General features: G+C 42.2%; 1 protein-coding gene across 5 annotated transcripts in view; it reads right to left on the bottom strand.

The window, feature by feature from the left end:
- The window catches only part of GLIS1 (GLIS family zinc finger 1), a 203491-nt gene that overhangs the window by 20707 nt on the left and 167699 nt on the right, over positions 1-15085 (bottom strand). For 4 of the 5 annotated variants that reach the window (XM_063344617.1, XM_063344618.1, XM_063344620.1 and 1 more), the window contains 2 exons: positions 14290-14422; positions 5765-5915 (listed from right to left, as the gene is read on the bottom strand). In XM_063344617.1, coding sequence (XP_063200687.1) covers positions 5765-5915; positions 14290-14422 — 284 coding nt within the window. The remainder of the gene's footprint in view (positions 1-5764; positions 5916-14289; positions 14423-15085) is intronic. The other variant, XM_063344619.1, reaches the window with a different exon arrangement.

The following is a 15085-nucleotide window of genomic DNA, read 5'->3' as shown; positions in this document are numbered from 1 at the left end:
AATCCCCCTTAAATGGTTCCTGAGTTACGCTGACCAACTCCTTTCACCTCCCACCTTCCTGTAACTCTCTTGTTTCTTACTCTGAGGTCGTTTTGCTCACAGCGTCTCCTCTGGGCAGGCAACACAGCACGCACTTTGAGATGCACTGGTGAAGGCGCTCTAATGAATGTCAATCCAGCCCTTTTAGAAACACAAATGAAATACATGCCTACCTATTTCCGCTGATGGCCAAACAATATTTTACCCCATGATCACCCACTAAGTTATTCTTAACCGTTTATTGTTAAAGTAAGCCTATGCTAATGCTAGTTTTTCTTTAAGGGGGGGAAAAAACTGTATAAGCCTATCTGGACATGATTATAAATGAATTCTGATCACATTTTCTACAATGAGATAAATGACTAGGGATTTGAAACCAGATGCCTTTAATTACTGATTTTCTTTGTCACATGAACCTCAGCTCCGCACCTGTACATTGTTCTTTCTTTGGACAGATGTACTGATGCCCCTTTTGCGTGCTCAGATCCATAACACTGAGATAAATTATGATGGGTTCTTGGCTTCCTCCATTGAAAATGTTTTCAGCTGTCAGAGATATCTGTTTCTTGTTATTGGTTTTAGTGCTTTTGAAAGAAAGACTAAAACACTGACTTGTGTATTCTATTATAAATGAAGAGTATTCTCCAGTGGAATCCACAATGAATGAATGATCTATCTCCATGGTCCTAGGAAGCGTTACAAAAACTGTGTAGGTGTTTAGTTCTCCAGAGCACTTCTAGAGAGTAAAAGTTTGCTTCCTACAAAGATTCTAGCAACATGCCAGTTACTACGCAATTTATTTATGTGAGCTCTCAAAGATTAATAAAAATTAGACATAAGTAGTTAGACACCTAATTGTCACTGAAAGTAATGAGAATTAGGTACACAAATGTATTTTCCTATCTGGCGATGGATTCTGGCAGTTAAAGGAGATAGGAGGATTGAAAAGAATCTCCCTGGTTTCCTTTACTGGTTTGGGGGCAATTTCTTAAATTTTATCCCAGAAACAGTTACGCTCCAGAAGACTAACTGCTTGCAAACAACAATGAAACTCTTACCACCATAATTTGAGTGTGGTCCCATCTGATGAGGAAGCACCCACCAGACTCTTTTATGCCATCATCAGCTACCAGCAAAGCTGAAGCCCAATCAGTCCCCCAGAGCAGAGATGTGGGGTTGTTGGGGGGTGCTTTCTCCCAGCTCCGCAGCTCACTGCCAGCAGTCAGGGGACTGGGCCAGATTCTTCTTTGAAATGGAGGCACCTGTCAGGGTCCCGGCAATGTGTGTAACAGGGATGAAACGTGGGTAGCAGCTGCCTTACAGTCTCTTATTGCCAAAGGATGGCAGGGTATCAGTACAAATGAAAGTCCAGCACACAAGCTTTTACCCTACATATTTGTTTCCAAGCTTAGAAGTATCAAGAATTTCAAATCTAGTGTTCCCTGGTTGAGCAAGAAGGGAGGCTCTGTGTAGCTTGTGTTATTTTAGGTAGAGAGAAAGGAAGGACTAAATATTTAATAGAGGTCTGTGGTACTTGAATTAACAGATCCTTCTTAGCAAGTAAACAAAAATTCTAATGTTTAAGCAGCCTAACTAAAACGTCTCTTTTCACGTGATTGTTTTTAAGTCCTGTTTCTTGTGATTTGGAATGGGTAAGTGGCTCTTCAGGGGCGTCTGGAACATGGTTTGAACTGGCTGCAGTTAGCCGGTGAGAAGCCTGGGCAAAAGAGAGTTGTGTCAGCTCCTCCCTCTAACCCTGATTACTTAATCCTTTATATTAAAGGCTCACAAGACTGGTTTCGGAGTTCTCATTAATCATCACCTGTGGACATCACAGATGTCTTACTCCCACTAGTTCTTCATTTACTGTTGTGTTTACAGAGCAGAAATGACCTAAATTACCACAGGAATATAAAACACTAGTTTCACTTACCTTTCCCTTGGAGACGCATCGCCTTCCCAATAAAGTTATTATTTGTCAGTACCCCCAGCTTCTTTTGAGAACATAAGTGCTTTTTGTTATGGGTGACACAAGTGACAGAGGGCCTCACAGTCACACATAGAGGGACCGTGTTCAGGTCCTACAAAGTGACCTTGTTAGGTCATTAAGCTAAATTGGTGCAAATCCCTAACTTGGTGCCACCACTCAAACTCACTTAACTTTAGTCATGAGAGTTTCATTTAGGCTGATAATTTATCACACTAAATATTTTAAACTGAAATTTACAGAGATAGTTTACAAATGAAACGAAGCACATTTTTAGATGGTTTAGATAATAACAGCTAAAAAATAGCAGAAAGAAAGACAAGTGCAAAATCCACATAAGATTAAATACTAAAAGCTGTTTTTCTGTCTTCATACTGCTACAAATCAAAACAGAGTATTTTTGCAATGGGCAAAATGAAACTGAGTTAGACATTATACATGGCATATGCTACCAGAAATGCTAAAATAACACTTTGCTACCTGAAATAAAACACAAATATATATTTAAACCTGGATCATGACAAGCCCACTTTCTGGATGCCAAAACATTTCTCAGTCACACACTTTTTAGTTTAATTAATATCAATATAAGTAAAATTTTTTGGTCGAGCATACACTTCATACCAGAATTTGAAAAAAAATACTCTCCATATTGTATAAAGCCAGTATAAATACATTTGGTAATGAAGTCAGATTTTGTTAGAACATTTTCAAGTGAATTAGATAATTTTGTCAAACTATTTAAATGTCTTAGCAAACCATTTGGGAAAATTGACTGCTGCACTTGGTATTGACTTTGGCAAAGGATGGTATAACATAGAGCTTTTTTGAAAAAAAAAAAAAAGAAAAAGCCTTTAAATCAAATTCTGAATCTTATGTCAAACTTGAGTTGAATATTTGTACTCTGCATCATGTAGTTTTTGGCATCTTGCATATCTGATGACTCAGTAATTAGATTTCTTGATAGTAGTCATTTGGTTCGTTCCACAGACTTAAACTATGCAATGCAGTCTTGTCATTGTCCTGATTCACAGTATAGAAATTCTTCGCATTTACTTAAAAATTAATACTGAGACAGCTGACAAATGAGGCGAAACATTATATGTGTGCCAGAAAGCTGGAGCAGTTAATATGAAGAAAGGTAGTGTTAGGCATTTCTTTCCTATTGTAAACCATATATATTTTATATGAGTAATGGCATATTGCTATGAAGTGGCAAAAGTGTAACAGTTCTACAATTCAGTGACTCCAAGCATTAGATTATTAAGTGATTTTGCCCAGTTAAATGGATGAATGCTTTAAACAAAACTGTGTTAAATGAAATTCAAGGACTATTAGTTCACACTAAGTTTCTGTACTTGCAATTAAAATGTCATGTATGGGCTTTATTTCAGCAGTCATTAATAATGTAAGCATAAACAATTGAAAAACAGCAAAAGGCTCTTGGACTGGGTATGACAGTGCTGAATACAGATTATTTTGAGTTTAGAAAATGGTATTTGAGATGCTGAAAAATTCCAAGTAATTATGTCATGAAACTAGATACGCTGTTTTAAAATAACTATTCAAAAATACATTCCACTCTCCATTTCCTGATGTTTGGTTCACGGTTAGAAATCTGTTATCATCTCACTTTTACATTTTGTCGTGGTGTTTCTGCAAAGACTTTACGTTACTTAAGTATACAAGCACTGAAATAATCAGTCGGCACTGTTGTCTCCTCTGAGAAAGAATACCTATTCCACTAGAACTGGGAACAGCAGAGACAATTCTGATGTAAACTTTGGCCTAAGCAAATGATCAAAACGTCTGTAGAAGGAGCTCAGTGAGAAACTTGCTTCACTCAGCACAGCATTTCTGCTGAAAAGAGAAGTGCTGTACTGTGGGATGGAGACACGAGGGGCAGCAAGGAGAATTCATCTGGGAGCTTCAGACCCCTCAAACTGGAAAACTGTCTGTTGCCCTCATTCTGGTCAAGTCTTTGCTTTCATTTCTTATTAACAGTACCAAAATGCAAAGTGCCTTAGAAACAAATCCTTCTCATAGTATATCCTCAGTTTATTTTGTTCATGGGAGTTTTTGCCTTAACTCCCCTAGGAAGCCCATCCTAGAACCAACTCGAAGAGGAAATAGCTGAGCAGTGCACTGGGCGGCAATGAGAGGAGAGGATTCTACTCCCCCAGGCTCAAGTAGCCCCATTCTGCAGGTAAAGAATAGCTCGTGGATTACCTTCATTTTGGACTGTCTGTCTCCATTCCTCCCGTTTGTGCTCACTGCCTTCTCTGCTACAGAAAACTTCATGATCATCTGGTATAACTTCCGCCTGAATCGGCATGCCCAGTGCCTCCTGTTGGCCATGACTGTGCCACGGGCATGAGTCTGCCAGCAGGAAGACAAGGTCGGGAATGTGGGTGGCAGGGCAGGGAAGGAGGAGGGCTGGGCACAGGCATCTGTGTGACAGGGACGGGATAAGTCTATTCCTATGAGGGGCAGATATGTGTCGTGCATTGGGAGGGAGCACTGGTACCTGCTACTGGCATAGGTCAGAAGAGATGGCTGAAGGAGGAACTGGGTATAGAAGCTAATCTCGCTACAGCTGTCGTCCCCCAGTTCAGAAGAAAAATTGAGTAATTTGTTCCTAATTGAATTTCCTTAATCAGATTGTTCTTCAACTACTACAGGTGTAATTTTCATTACTGTGCCCTTTCCATGTCACTTACACTCTGCCTCTGCTCTCGCTTAAAGCATACAATTAAAAACTTTCTGGGCTTTCTTTTCCCCATATAAAAGAAGGGATGGGTCAATCACTGGACTAGGATGGAAAAACTCTACATTCAATTGCTGTATTTGCTAAAGAACCCCGACATATTTTTAGGAAAAAAAAAAAATCTCTTAATCTCTCTGTATCCCAAGTTCCCATCAGTAAAGCAAAATCAGAGTCCCCTCCCTGTCGAAAGTGCTGGGAAGAAAAGCTGTAAGTTTGATGTTTAATTTGCATGAGTCTAGGCACCAAAAGAAATTCTGAGCAAAAAGATTAGAGCAGAATTTTGTGGCTTACAGAGATTCTTTACTGCTGAGAAGATGTTACGAGATCCTTGAGCAAACAGTGCTTTACAAATATCAGATACTGTAACAATGCAATGCAATCCATACTGTAGCAATGCAATCTATACCATCAGTGTGATAATATACTCTTCCCTGATGAGTATCTTACTGGTTAATGCCTGCTGCTGAGAGATGTATTACAGAAAATCTTATCAGAGAGCAGGGAAGTGAGAAAGCCTGCTGATCTGACACAAAGTCTTACTAAGGCAAATGCTGCCTTATTCCTGAGTGACTCATAGTTTGGGTTTTCACCCTTTGAGAGATTTCTCATTTTAGCTGAGAAAAGTGCTCTCACTTATCCAAAGTGAAGTCATCAAGGAAGAATTAAAAAAAAAAAAATTAAAATCTAAATGCAATTGCATTCTATGAAGAAAAAAAAATCTCAATGTGTTTTGTTGAAGACAAGGACAAGGCCCTGAGCAACCTGATAGTAATGTCAAAGTTTGCTCTGCTTTGCACAGGGACACAACCTTCTGAGGTCCCTTCAAAACTAAATTATTCTATGATTACAAAACAAACAAAATTGCTTAGTTTGAGCCAGTGTGTTTCATTCAAACAGCATTCACGCAAAGAAAAACAAACAATCATTCATTATCATGGCAGACAGAGGCCAAGCATGTTTCATACACATACCCTTCCCTAGCACTCTCCAGCGGCGACTGATGGTGATGTGGACTGGAAAGGGCAGAGTCGAGTGGATGGTGTCTTGAAGGGATGTCATGAGGAGGCGGCAATATACCTGGTGAGGGACCGTTATGGTTAGCGCTGGAACCACTGTACATGCCTGTGAACACACGTCATTTTGCAAAATAAAATAAGCAAGGGAAGAAGCATCCAAGTAAGTCCTTGAGAGTCCCCAACTCCTTCCCTATCCCCCACCCGACCCTGAGACACAAACACACAGCAGCCCCCTTCTGTTGGGGGAGTCATCCTGCCAGGGGAGTCCCCCATGCAGAGACCCAGTAGGTTAGGGAATACTGCTGTGCTTGGAATAGCACTCAGAGCAGCAGCAAGGTATTCTGACACATGTGTGCCCCCCCTCCCGCCCTCTCAGGTGGTCCATTTCTTCCTTGCTGTGACTGCAGACCTGTAAGCACTTCTCCTAGCAGCTGGCAGGACTTGGCAGGACTCTCACCCTGCCTTCACTATACTTCTGAGTGAGAACTCGCAGTGTTCGGTGCTTGCAGAATGATGGAGCTCATATTGACAGCAGAGTGGTACGTGACACCAACATCACATCAGACGCTGAACACAGAGCACTGTGTTTCTGTGAGGGGGATCAGGATTTGGTTTTTTTTGTTATTCATTTAAAACTTTTTAACTTGACTTTCAATTAGTATGCTGCTGGACATCATAGACTATTTAAAACTCTCACATACTGATACAAATGAAACCCCAGTGAATTAAATGTGAAGAGGAGTGAGGATAAATGTTTAACGAGACCATGAAAACAGAAGCTTTACAAGTACACAGAGGTTGAAGGACTGTTGATGCTCCTGTTTTTTAGGACTCCAGCTACTCTTCCCTACCACAGCTCTGGTGAGACCCCACCTGGAGTACTGTGTCCAGCTCTGGAGCCCCCAGCACAGGAAAGTCATGGACCTGTAGGAGCAGGTCCAGGGAGGGCCTTGACACTGCCTTTTGGCATGAAGGCTGCACTGAGGGCAGTCATCTGCAACGAGAGGAGATCGCAGAAGTGCTCGCTGCCTGGCGTTGCGAACACTGTTTGCAAATACCACCCTATGACAGAAGGGAACTGGCTCCTCATAAGTGCAATTCTTGGAAAAGTCTAGTCCTTTTCGCAGCTTCTCTGCCCTTCTCTTCCTCTTCTTAAAGTTTGCTTACAACACATCTCCCAGAGTTTTGGCCCACCAGGGCATGCCTCCAGGGAATCTGCACCCAGAGGAGGACTAGAGCAGCCACTGTATTCTGAAGGCTGTGGAGAGCAAATGAAGTTTGCCAGCTCCCGCAGTGTCCAGCTATACGGCACTTAAGACCTCACACCCCCTCTGAGGTCTAGTTTCTTCACCTTCTCTCCTCCCGTAGCATTCACCTTTCCTTTCCCACTCATTGTGTGCAGAGCGACACGTTCAGGAAGAGCTGTGTGTCAGCTCTGCTTGGACGTGTCCCGTGTCACTGACAGGGTTCTGGATGGCACTGCTCCCAAACCCTCGCAGTGACATGGAACAAGCAGAAAGCATCATGAAAATCTGGAGCCGTGGGGAATGTGTGACAGCCCTCAGGGTGGATAAGACACGGCTGAATGTCAGCATCTGTTTCTGTGTGACTGAAGAGCAGAACCACTAAGGCAAGATTCCAGCCACCTTTGTCAGAGACTTCAGATGAGTCAAAAACCTCTCATGAACAATGACTCCTCAGCTGTTGACAGATCTAAAGCAACAAAAATGAACCACATCATCTCTGTCTCCGCTAGACAGAACATTTGTCAACCAGCCAGTGAAACCAACTTGCTTTCTGCACTGAAAACCAGACAGAAGGGGCTTTAAGTAGTCAGATGTTCGCAGGTTATGCTAGGATTTATTTGTCAAAGCCTCTTCTGATAACAGTAAGTCAGTAGCTAGGATGCTACATTGTGAAAATGTCATTTTTCTACTGGTGGCTTCAGTCCGTTTTATGACACAATAGTTTCCACCTCCCCCAGATCCTTGCTGTTCATACATTCATTATCAGGCTTGAAAGATGTGCCAAATACCAATTTGACCTTGACTGTACAGTGTCATTTCACACTTCAGCTGTATTTCCTACAACACACAGTTCAGGTATATTCGCAGCACAGCCTGGAGGAAACCGCTAAACCTAAAAAGACGTGTTTATGCTCTCTAAGGCTAGTAGACTATTACCGGATCCTGTCAATAACTTGCCCAAAAAGCTCGAAACCCCTCAAAAGGTAGTTTTAACAGTGTGGTGGCCAGTAGACAATTACCGGATCCTGTCAATAACTCGCCCAAAAAGCTCAAAACCCCTCAAAAGGTAGTTTTAGCAGTGTGGTGGCCAGTAGACACACTCATATGTTCTATCTTACAATTCCACCCTGAACAGTTCATGAATGTTTAAGAGGTCTCTCCTGGCCCCTTCCATACTGTCTCAGTTGCTGAGAATAGTTCAACTCTTTGCTTGGGGTGGATGAGAAAGACAGAGTAGCAGAGCACCTACCATCAGCCTGCTGCTCTAGAGAAGCAAGAAAATGTTAAAAAAGAACACCCCACACATCCATACGTCCAGGAGTTGAGTCCTGCATGATCCCATGCACTCAAACCCACCCCATTAGAAAACCAAATGAAACCAGAATCCCCGTCACCCCGAGTTTCTGCCATGCCCAACTGCTGTGCAGGGGAGTTTGCCCAGCTGTGGTGGAGCTACTAGAGTGGACACCCATTGCCCACTCTTGCGCTTGAAAAGATGTATTGCTGTGGATCTCCTCTGCTATTTAAAGTAGGGCTTATTCCAGCCACCCTGAGTTTATCCATCTTTTGACTTACTGATCACACCTTCTCTGGAAGAGGCCCCTGCTTGGAGCACATGTGTGCTGAGGCTTGTAGGGTTTGTTCATCAGTGAGTTTTCCTTTTCCTGCATCTTTATTTACCACATTGCCCTCACTCACGCTCAGTTTGACACGTGGCGTCTCTTGTTCCCCCAACCCCTCTTCCACACCGCAGCTTGTGCTGCCTCACCCCAGGAGCCGCTGGCTCCCCAGGCACTGACACCCCCTCTCCGTGGCATTGCTACATCGGCAGCTCACCGCAACATCGGCTGAAGCATGTCAGGGCAAACCCAGCCGTCCCCATGTCCTCTGGGACACTGACAAATGTGGCGCTACACGTGTGCTGCCTGCTGCCAAGCAGCGTGTGTCCCAGCTGAGCCCTGCCTGCCTCCCCCACAGTGGGAACACTAATTTTGGGTGCCACTCTCTGGTAACCAGCTGCCAGTATTCATGAAGACTTGTCAGAACGTAATTATCTCTGAGGCGTTTGTCAAATGTGGTTGAGCTTGGCTAATGGATTTAAAAAAATACTGTGGGGAAGGGGACTGACACACATGTGGACAGAGAGGCGAGCAAAATGATTACAGAAGCCTTGCTTCCCAAGGAAATGAGACTCGACCCGGGGTCCTGATTTGTACAGTGTTTATCCCTCAGACATGGGGCTAGTGGGAGGAATGGGGGGAGCTGCAGGGCTGCTCTGGCGTCAGACAGAGCGATGTGTGCTCCTGGGCCTGGTGGTGAGGCTCTGAGACTGCACAGCCCACCATTTGGATGAGGGCTGCATCCGCCCCTGAAGCTTCTGGATAGTGAGAAAGCCGAAACGCGAGCCAACGTAGACAAAGAATCGACCCTATTGTTCACTTGCTTCACTTGCATGGGGTGTCTGCCTGCAATTAAAGAGTAGTTCAAGGGCCATGTGGCACACACAATGGGAGATGGGATTTACTACAAGATTCCATGTGAGTCTGCAATGAGACATTAGTCATTTCTGTTGAGTCACTGAGAACCAAATCGGTACTTACTTAACATTAAAAGCTATTTATCTTACACAGTGCAAAACAAGGGCACTCCAACAGAACATTAACTTTATTTCCTTCAGAGGGACAGACCTTTCTCTGGTCACGGGCACTCTGCAGGGTGTACTACACTGGGCACCATGAATGCTATCAGCTCTCAGCCATTTATGCTGCTACTGGAATTCATTTTGACTGTAAAAAGTTTGATATGCATGTTTTCATTCCAGACTTAAGACACTCAAGGTTTGGAGTTGCTGTCACTCCGATTCCATGATTATGGAAAGGTATGTTCATGGGCGTTAAGCCCAAAGATGGTGCTTTTAGAAGGAAATAGTGGCAGTGACAGTTTACCAGGAAAGAGAGTGCGAACTGCTTTGTTCAGGGAAGCAGGAGGTATCTGCTGATATGAGGGTGTATAAGGTCCTGCCCACTGCCAAGTCCTAACAGAAAGGAAGAGTTGTCTGAGTGGAGAGAAATCCTGTCTTTGCTGCATGGATCCCTTTACCCAGGAGATCAGGTGCCTCTACAATGGAAGAAGTCAAGAGGGGAAGAGCAGTTGCTGTTTCAGCCTCAGTATCATTTTCAATACTTCTAAAATGTCTCTTCTTTTACAGTTTTTCTTTTTTTTCAGCAGTGAGCTGTAATATTCTGAGTACCTGAAGTCACACAGAAGCCTTTGGAGCTGTTATGAATGACTAATCCTGCAAGTGCAACCCCGTTCAGGACTGTGCACCTTGGGCCTCTTCACGCATTGACCATCTTAGCTTGTAAATATATGTCATCAATCAGTATTTTAAATGGCTTGGCCTTTAACCTTAACATCTGTTGCCAAAACAGTACTCTGAGCATCTGTGACTAGCAGCTTTTCTTTTCCCCAGCTTTATGCCAACTGAGACCAGAAAAACAATAATAAAACATTCCCAGAGAAAATGCCTGAGCGGAATTACCTGAGTGGAGATACTGCCTTTGTGGAGAGAGTGGTACCAGTTCGTAGGCACAGCTAGAGTTGAATGTGTGCAGCCATGAAGCATCTTAGTTATGAGGAGGGAAAAAGGAGGAAGATCTAAGCAAACAGTGGGTTCCTCTGCCTGCAAAACATTCTTTTGCTCACTGTCTTACCCATTCCCAAGCACAAACCTGCTTTGAAGTCAGCCACAAGGGATGGGAGCTTTTTTAATATTTCATTTTTTCTGTGATTGGCTTTCATCCCTGACATATTTAAAATGTGCTTTAACTTGGAGAAAGACAAAACCGAAACTCTCCAGGAATTCAAGTGATCCCTAAAGCCCAGTGCTCTGCACATTAATAATATGGTTTCTTTGGAAAAAAAAAAAAAAAAAAAACAAAAAACCCCAAAACAAAAAAAAAAGGGAAAAACCCCCAAACTCAAAACAAAAACCCAAACCATGAACATTTTCATATTTTCAAGTGGAATCACGAGGACATCATATACTATATTTATCCATATATATCCTATATAGAGTATTATAGCTGATTTCTCCAGAAATATTACCTCTGCTTATTTGAAAAAGCAAATGTGCAATCATTGCAGACTATAGGTGGCAGCAGGAATGTCCTTATGCTTCGGTTCTGTAGGGATCAGCACTTTAGCTTATATGCCCTAAATAATGACAGAGGAACAACTTTGCCTATGGAATTGTACTACACATAGTATGAAGCAAGTTCTGTTTCACTGCAAAACAGTCATTCAAATCTTGATTTATTTTCCCTGGCTTTTTTTATACTGTGCATGTGATGGGGTCTCATATAGGATGACCCGATGGAAGTATCAGGGAAGATTTACTACGTTTTTTACAACATCCTGGTGATGGATTGATATAATCAGCAAAGAAATCATATCAGAGAAAGCCAGTATTATTGATAGATAAAATCCTTAGTTTCACAAGAGGTTCTCAGAAATGACACTGAGAGGTTAGTTTATCTCTAAGTGAATAACTGTTTTCCTGTTTTATTTTTGTCACTTGAAACCTGAGGCTATTTCTGAGGTTCTTAAGTGCAGCCTGTTCTGAGGGAAATGTTGCTGGTCTTTCCTGTCCTGCCTGGAAGCGAGAGGCCAAGCCATGCTCCAGCTATGCCGGACTGGCAAGGGTGGAGAGCAGAGGCCACGTGCTGCCCTCACAGATGTTAAGAGTGCAGATGACAAAGGCAGAGGATGGAAATAATCCCCCCAACTCCCTTCAGCTTTCTGACACTTTTCGAGGAACAACATATAAACTGTGAGTGCAGATTCCCAGGGGAACAGTGTTAGAATGATCGGTTATTTCCCTTTCTACTCCATTCTGTTCACATTACATTCCAACATTTTATTGCAACTTGAACTAGAAAGGAGAACAGGAGATGTCAAGCAGGATGCATTTTTTGTTTTTAAGATTTGGAATGAGAAAAACGCAGAAGATTCTTACCTAAGTAATTTTTAGTAATCTATTACTTTGCTCTTACGTGGCAAAATATATTATTAAAGTGCATCAGCTCTTCCCTTGGTGCAGGGGAACTAGCACCAGGCATTTTCGTTTCTAACCCAAATTTTCCATTGGATTTCTCTAAGCCTCAACAGAAACAAGCTAGGGTTTGTCTGGAAAGCTCACACTCAGTTACTAAATGACCATAGGAAGTTCCACCTAAACATGAGGAGGAGCTTCTTTCCTGTGAGGGTGGCAGAGCCCTGGCACAGGCTGCCCAGAGAGGTGGTGGAGTCTCCGTCTCTGGGGTCACTCCAAACCCGCCTGGACGCGTTCCTGTGCAACCTGCTCTGGGTGACCCTGCTCTGGCAGGGGGTTGGACTAGATGATCTCCAGAGGTCCCTTCCAACCCTATGATTCTATGATTCTAAATCAATTTAAAACTTATTTAGCAATACCAAGTCAAGCCGCTCCTCCACAATGGAAGTGCATCTCAAATCAAGATAGATTTAGCTCTAAGCTAAATAATTTTATGAATAATTTGGGATTTTAATAGTGCTGGACATTTTCTAATATTGACCAAGTTTGAAAATAGTCTTCAAAAATGGCAACCCTGCCTTTTTTTGTCTCACCTTGGCTCTGCTCTGCCATCTGAAGGCTTCCTCCTCTGAGGACAGGCTGAGAGAGTTGGGATTGTTCAGCCTGGAGAAGGCTCCAGGAGACCTTACTGTGGCCTTCCAGTACTTAAAAGGGGTTTATAAGAAAGACGGGGAGGGACTTTTTAATGGGGACTGTTGTGATAGGACAAGGGGTAATGGTTTTAAACTAAAAGAGGGAAGATTTAGACTAGATAAAATGAAGAAATTTTTTATAATGAGGGTGGTGAAACGCTGGCACAGGTTGCTCAGAGAGGTGGTCAATATTCCATTCCCGGAAGCATTCCAGGTCAGGCTGGACGGGGCTCTGAGCAACCTGATCTGGTTGGAGATGTCCCTGTCCATGGCAGGGGGCCATGGATAGAGTCCATGACTAGACGGCCTTTAAAGGTCCCTTCCAACCCAAACTATTTTATGATTCAAACTGTCCTTCGCTCTTAGACATAGCATGTGGTATACCAGACTCCACATTCCTGCCCCCAAATTAGGAATAGTCTATCCAAAACTGGATTTAGTATGCATTATTATTTAAACAATTATAGAATGAAAAAGTGATTAATACTTGTTACATCTTTTTTTCCTGGAGATTCTCTCCAGACTAGATACAGAATGTTGCCATATATCCATCCCATTTCTAATATGCAGCTGCCATTTAAAATCAATAAGATACTGAGATGAGTCACGACAGAGAATGACACAAGAAAACACAACAATGATGGCTTATAAATCAAGTGCATCGCATAATCTGGAGTTTTGTGTGCAGTAGTGGCTATACCATCCCACAATTAAACTGATGGCCTTTGAGAGTTCCTCTTCCTCTTTCTCTCTGCTGCCTAAACAAAGAAGCTGAGATCCCCGATTCAGGATCCTCTGCTGAGGTTCAAAAGTTGTGAATCTAGATCTTATTTTCAGCAGAAGGGAATGGAAACATCTTTTTCTCTTCCTATAAAATGTATAGAATAGTCTAAAGTCCCAGAAAGGGGCCAGCTCTTGTTCAAACCACAAGAAAGAAAGAAAAGACAGACAAGAAAGAATGAAAGAAAGATTAAATACTAGAAAAGAGAATTAAAACAACATGTTTGACATTTCAAATTCAAGCTTTTGCTCCATTCATACATCACCATATTATCTGCTATAGTCACACAGCGCGTGACAATACACAGCCTCATCAACTTTCCTGCAGCTCCTGAAGAGCTGGAAAACCTTACTGCTGCGTGCCTTTGTCTTTGCTAGAGCGCTCATTTGGCTTTAGCAAAGCTCATGCACCTGCATTCTGCTGAAGCCAAGGCAAACTTTTTAAAAAAGAACAAATGGATAGAGGCTGACTTTCAGCAGGGCTGCTACCCCCTTCACGTGACATTAATAGGAACTATTTGGCTGACTGACTCTGAAAAAACAAGTCAGGCTTTAGCAAACAACTCACAAAATTATTTCATTTCGTTTGTTGGTTTGGGTGGGTTTTTTTCATCTTCCATAGTGGCAAATCAGACCCGTAAGCTTTTCTGTTTTAAATCCTGTATTAGAAGAGACATTTAGCACCATACTTATTAGAAGTATTCTTACCTGTAATTAAATCATGATGACCTACAGATCTACCACATTTCCCATCCAAAATGTGTTGTGAAGATGTGTGGAGTTGTTGTATAGCTAAGCATTCACTTAGTACATCTTGTTCGATATCAGTACATGAATTTAGCTACAAGAGGAGGATAAAACAAACATAAAATAAAATGTCATTCTTAGGAACTTGGTGTAATTAAGGATGTCTCTATTACTTGGTTTTTTTTAATTAGAGATAATTCTGGTTTTCTTAAGTGCAGCAGTTAAGCGTGCTAATCTTAAATCAACAACAGTTTGCTTCAGAAAATAGTGTACGCTGTGTTTCTTCAAACCTTCCTCAGTAATTTAACTGCATATTTTCCGGCTTTCTGTAGTTTCTTGGGTTCTGTGGCAAAAGGATTGCATCACCTTGTAGCCGTGACACGTGGAAAGACATTTGATAGGGACGGAAAAGCGTTTGTGCTTATCAGATTAGAGCTGGTGGAATAATACGCTGTCAGTAATGTGTAAGAGGTATCACCGATATGTCAGCTGTTCTCCATGTAAATTAAAGCTCTGGCAAAAGTGTCTGAAGCAAACTCTTGAAAACCACAACGTCGATCATATTAAAAACAGCAGGAGAGGAGAATTAAGAAAGAAAAGCATTTCTAATTCTCTTTCAAACACGCTGATGTTGCCAAGCTTTTGTCATAATATAGTGCTCACATTACACAAACAGCCATCATATTCTATAGCCATTAATAAATACTTATTGTCTTTACGTTTACAGTTTTGCATACCAATCTCCCCCAGGTTTGGT

Source organism: Chroicocephalus ridibundus, chromosome 8 (assembly GCF_963924245.1).
Source record: "Chroicocephalus ridibundus chromosome 8, bChrRid1.1, whole genome shotgun sequence".
Classification (NCBI taxonomy): domain Eukaryota; kingdom Metazoa; phylum Chordata; class Aves; order Charadriiformes; family Laridae; genus Chroicocephalus; species Chroicocephalus ridibundus.
Note: the sequence above shows the minus strand (reverse complement) of the source record. Positions and strands in the feature narration are given on the sequence as shown.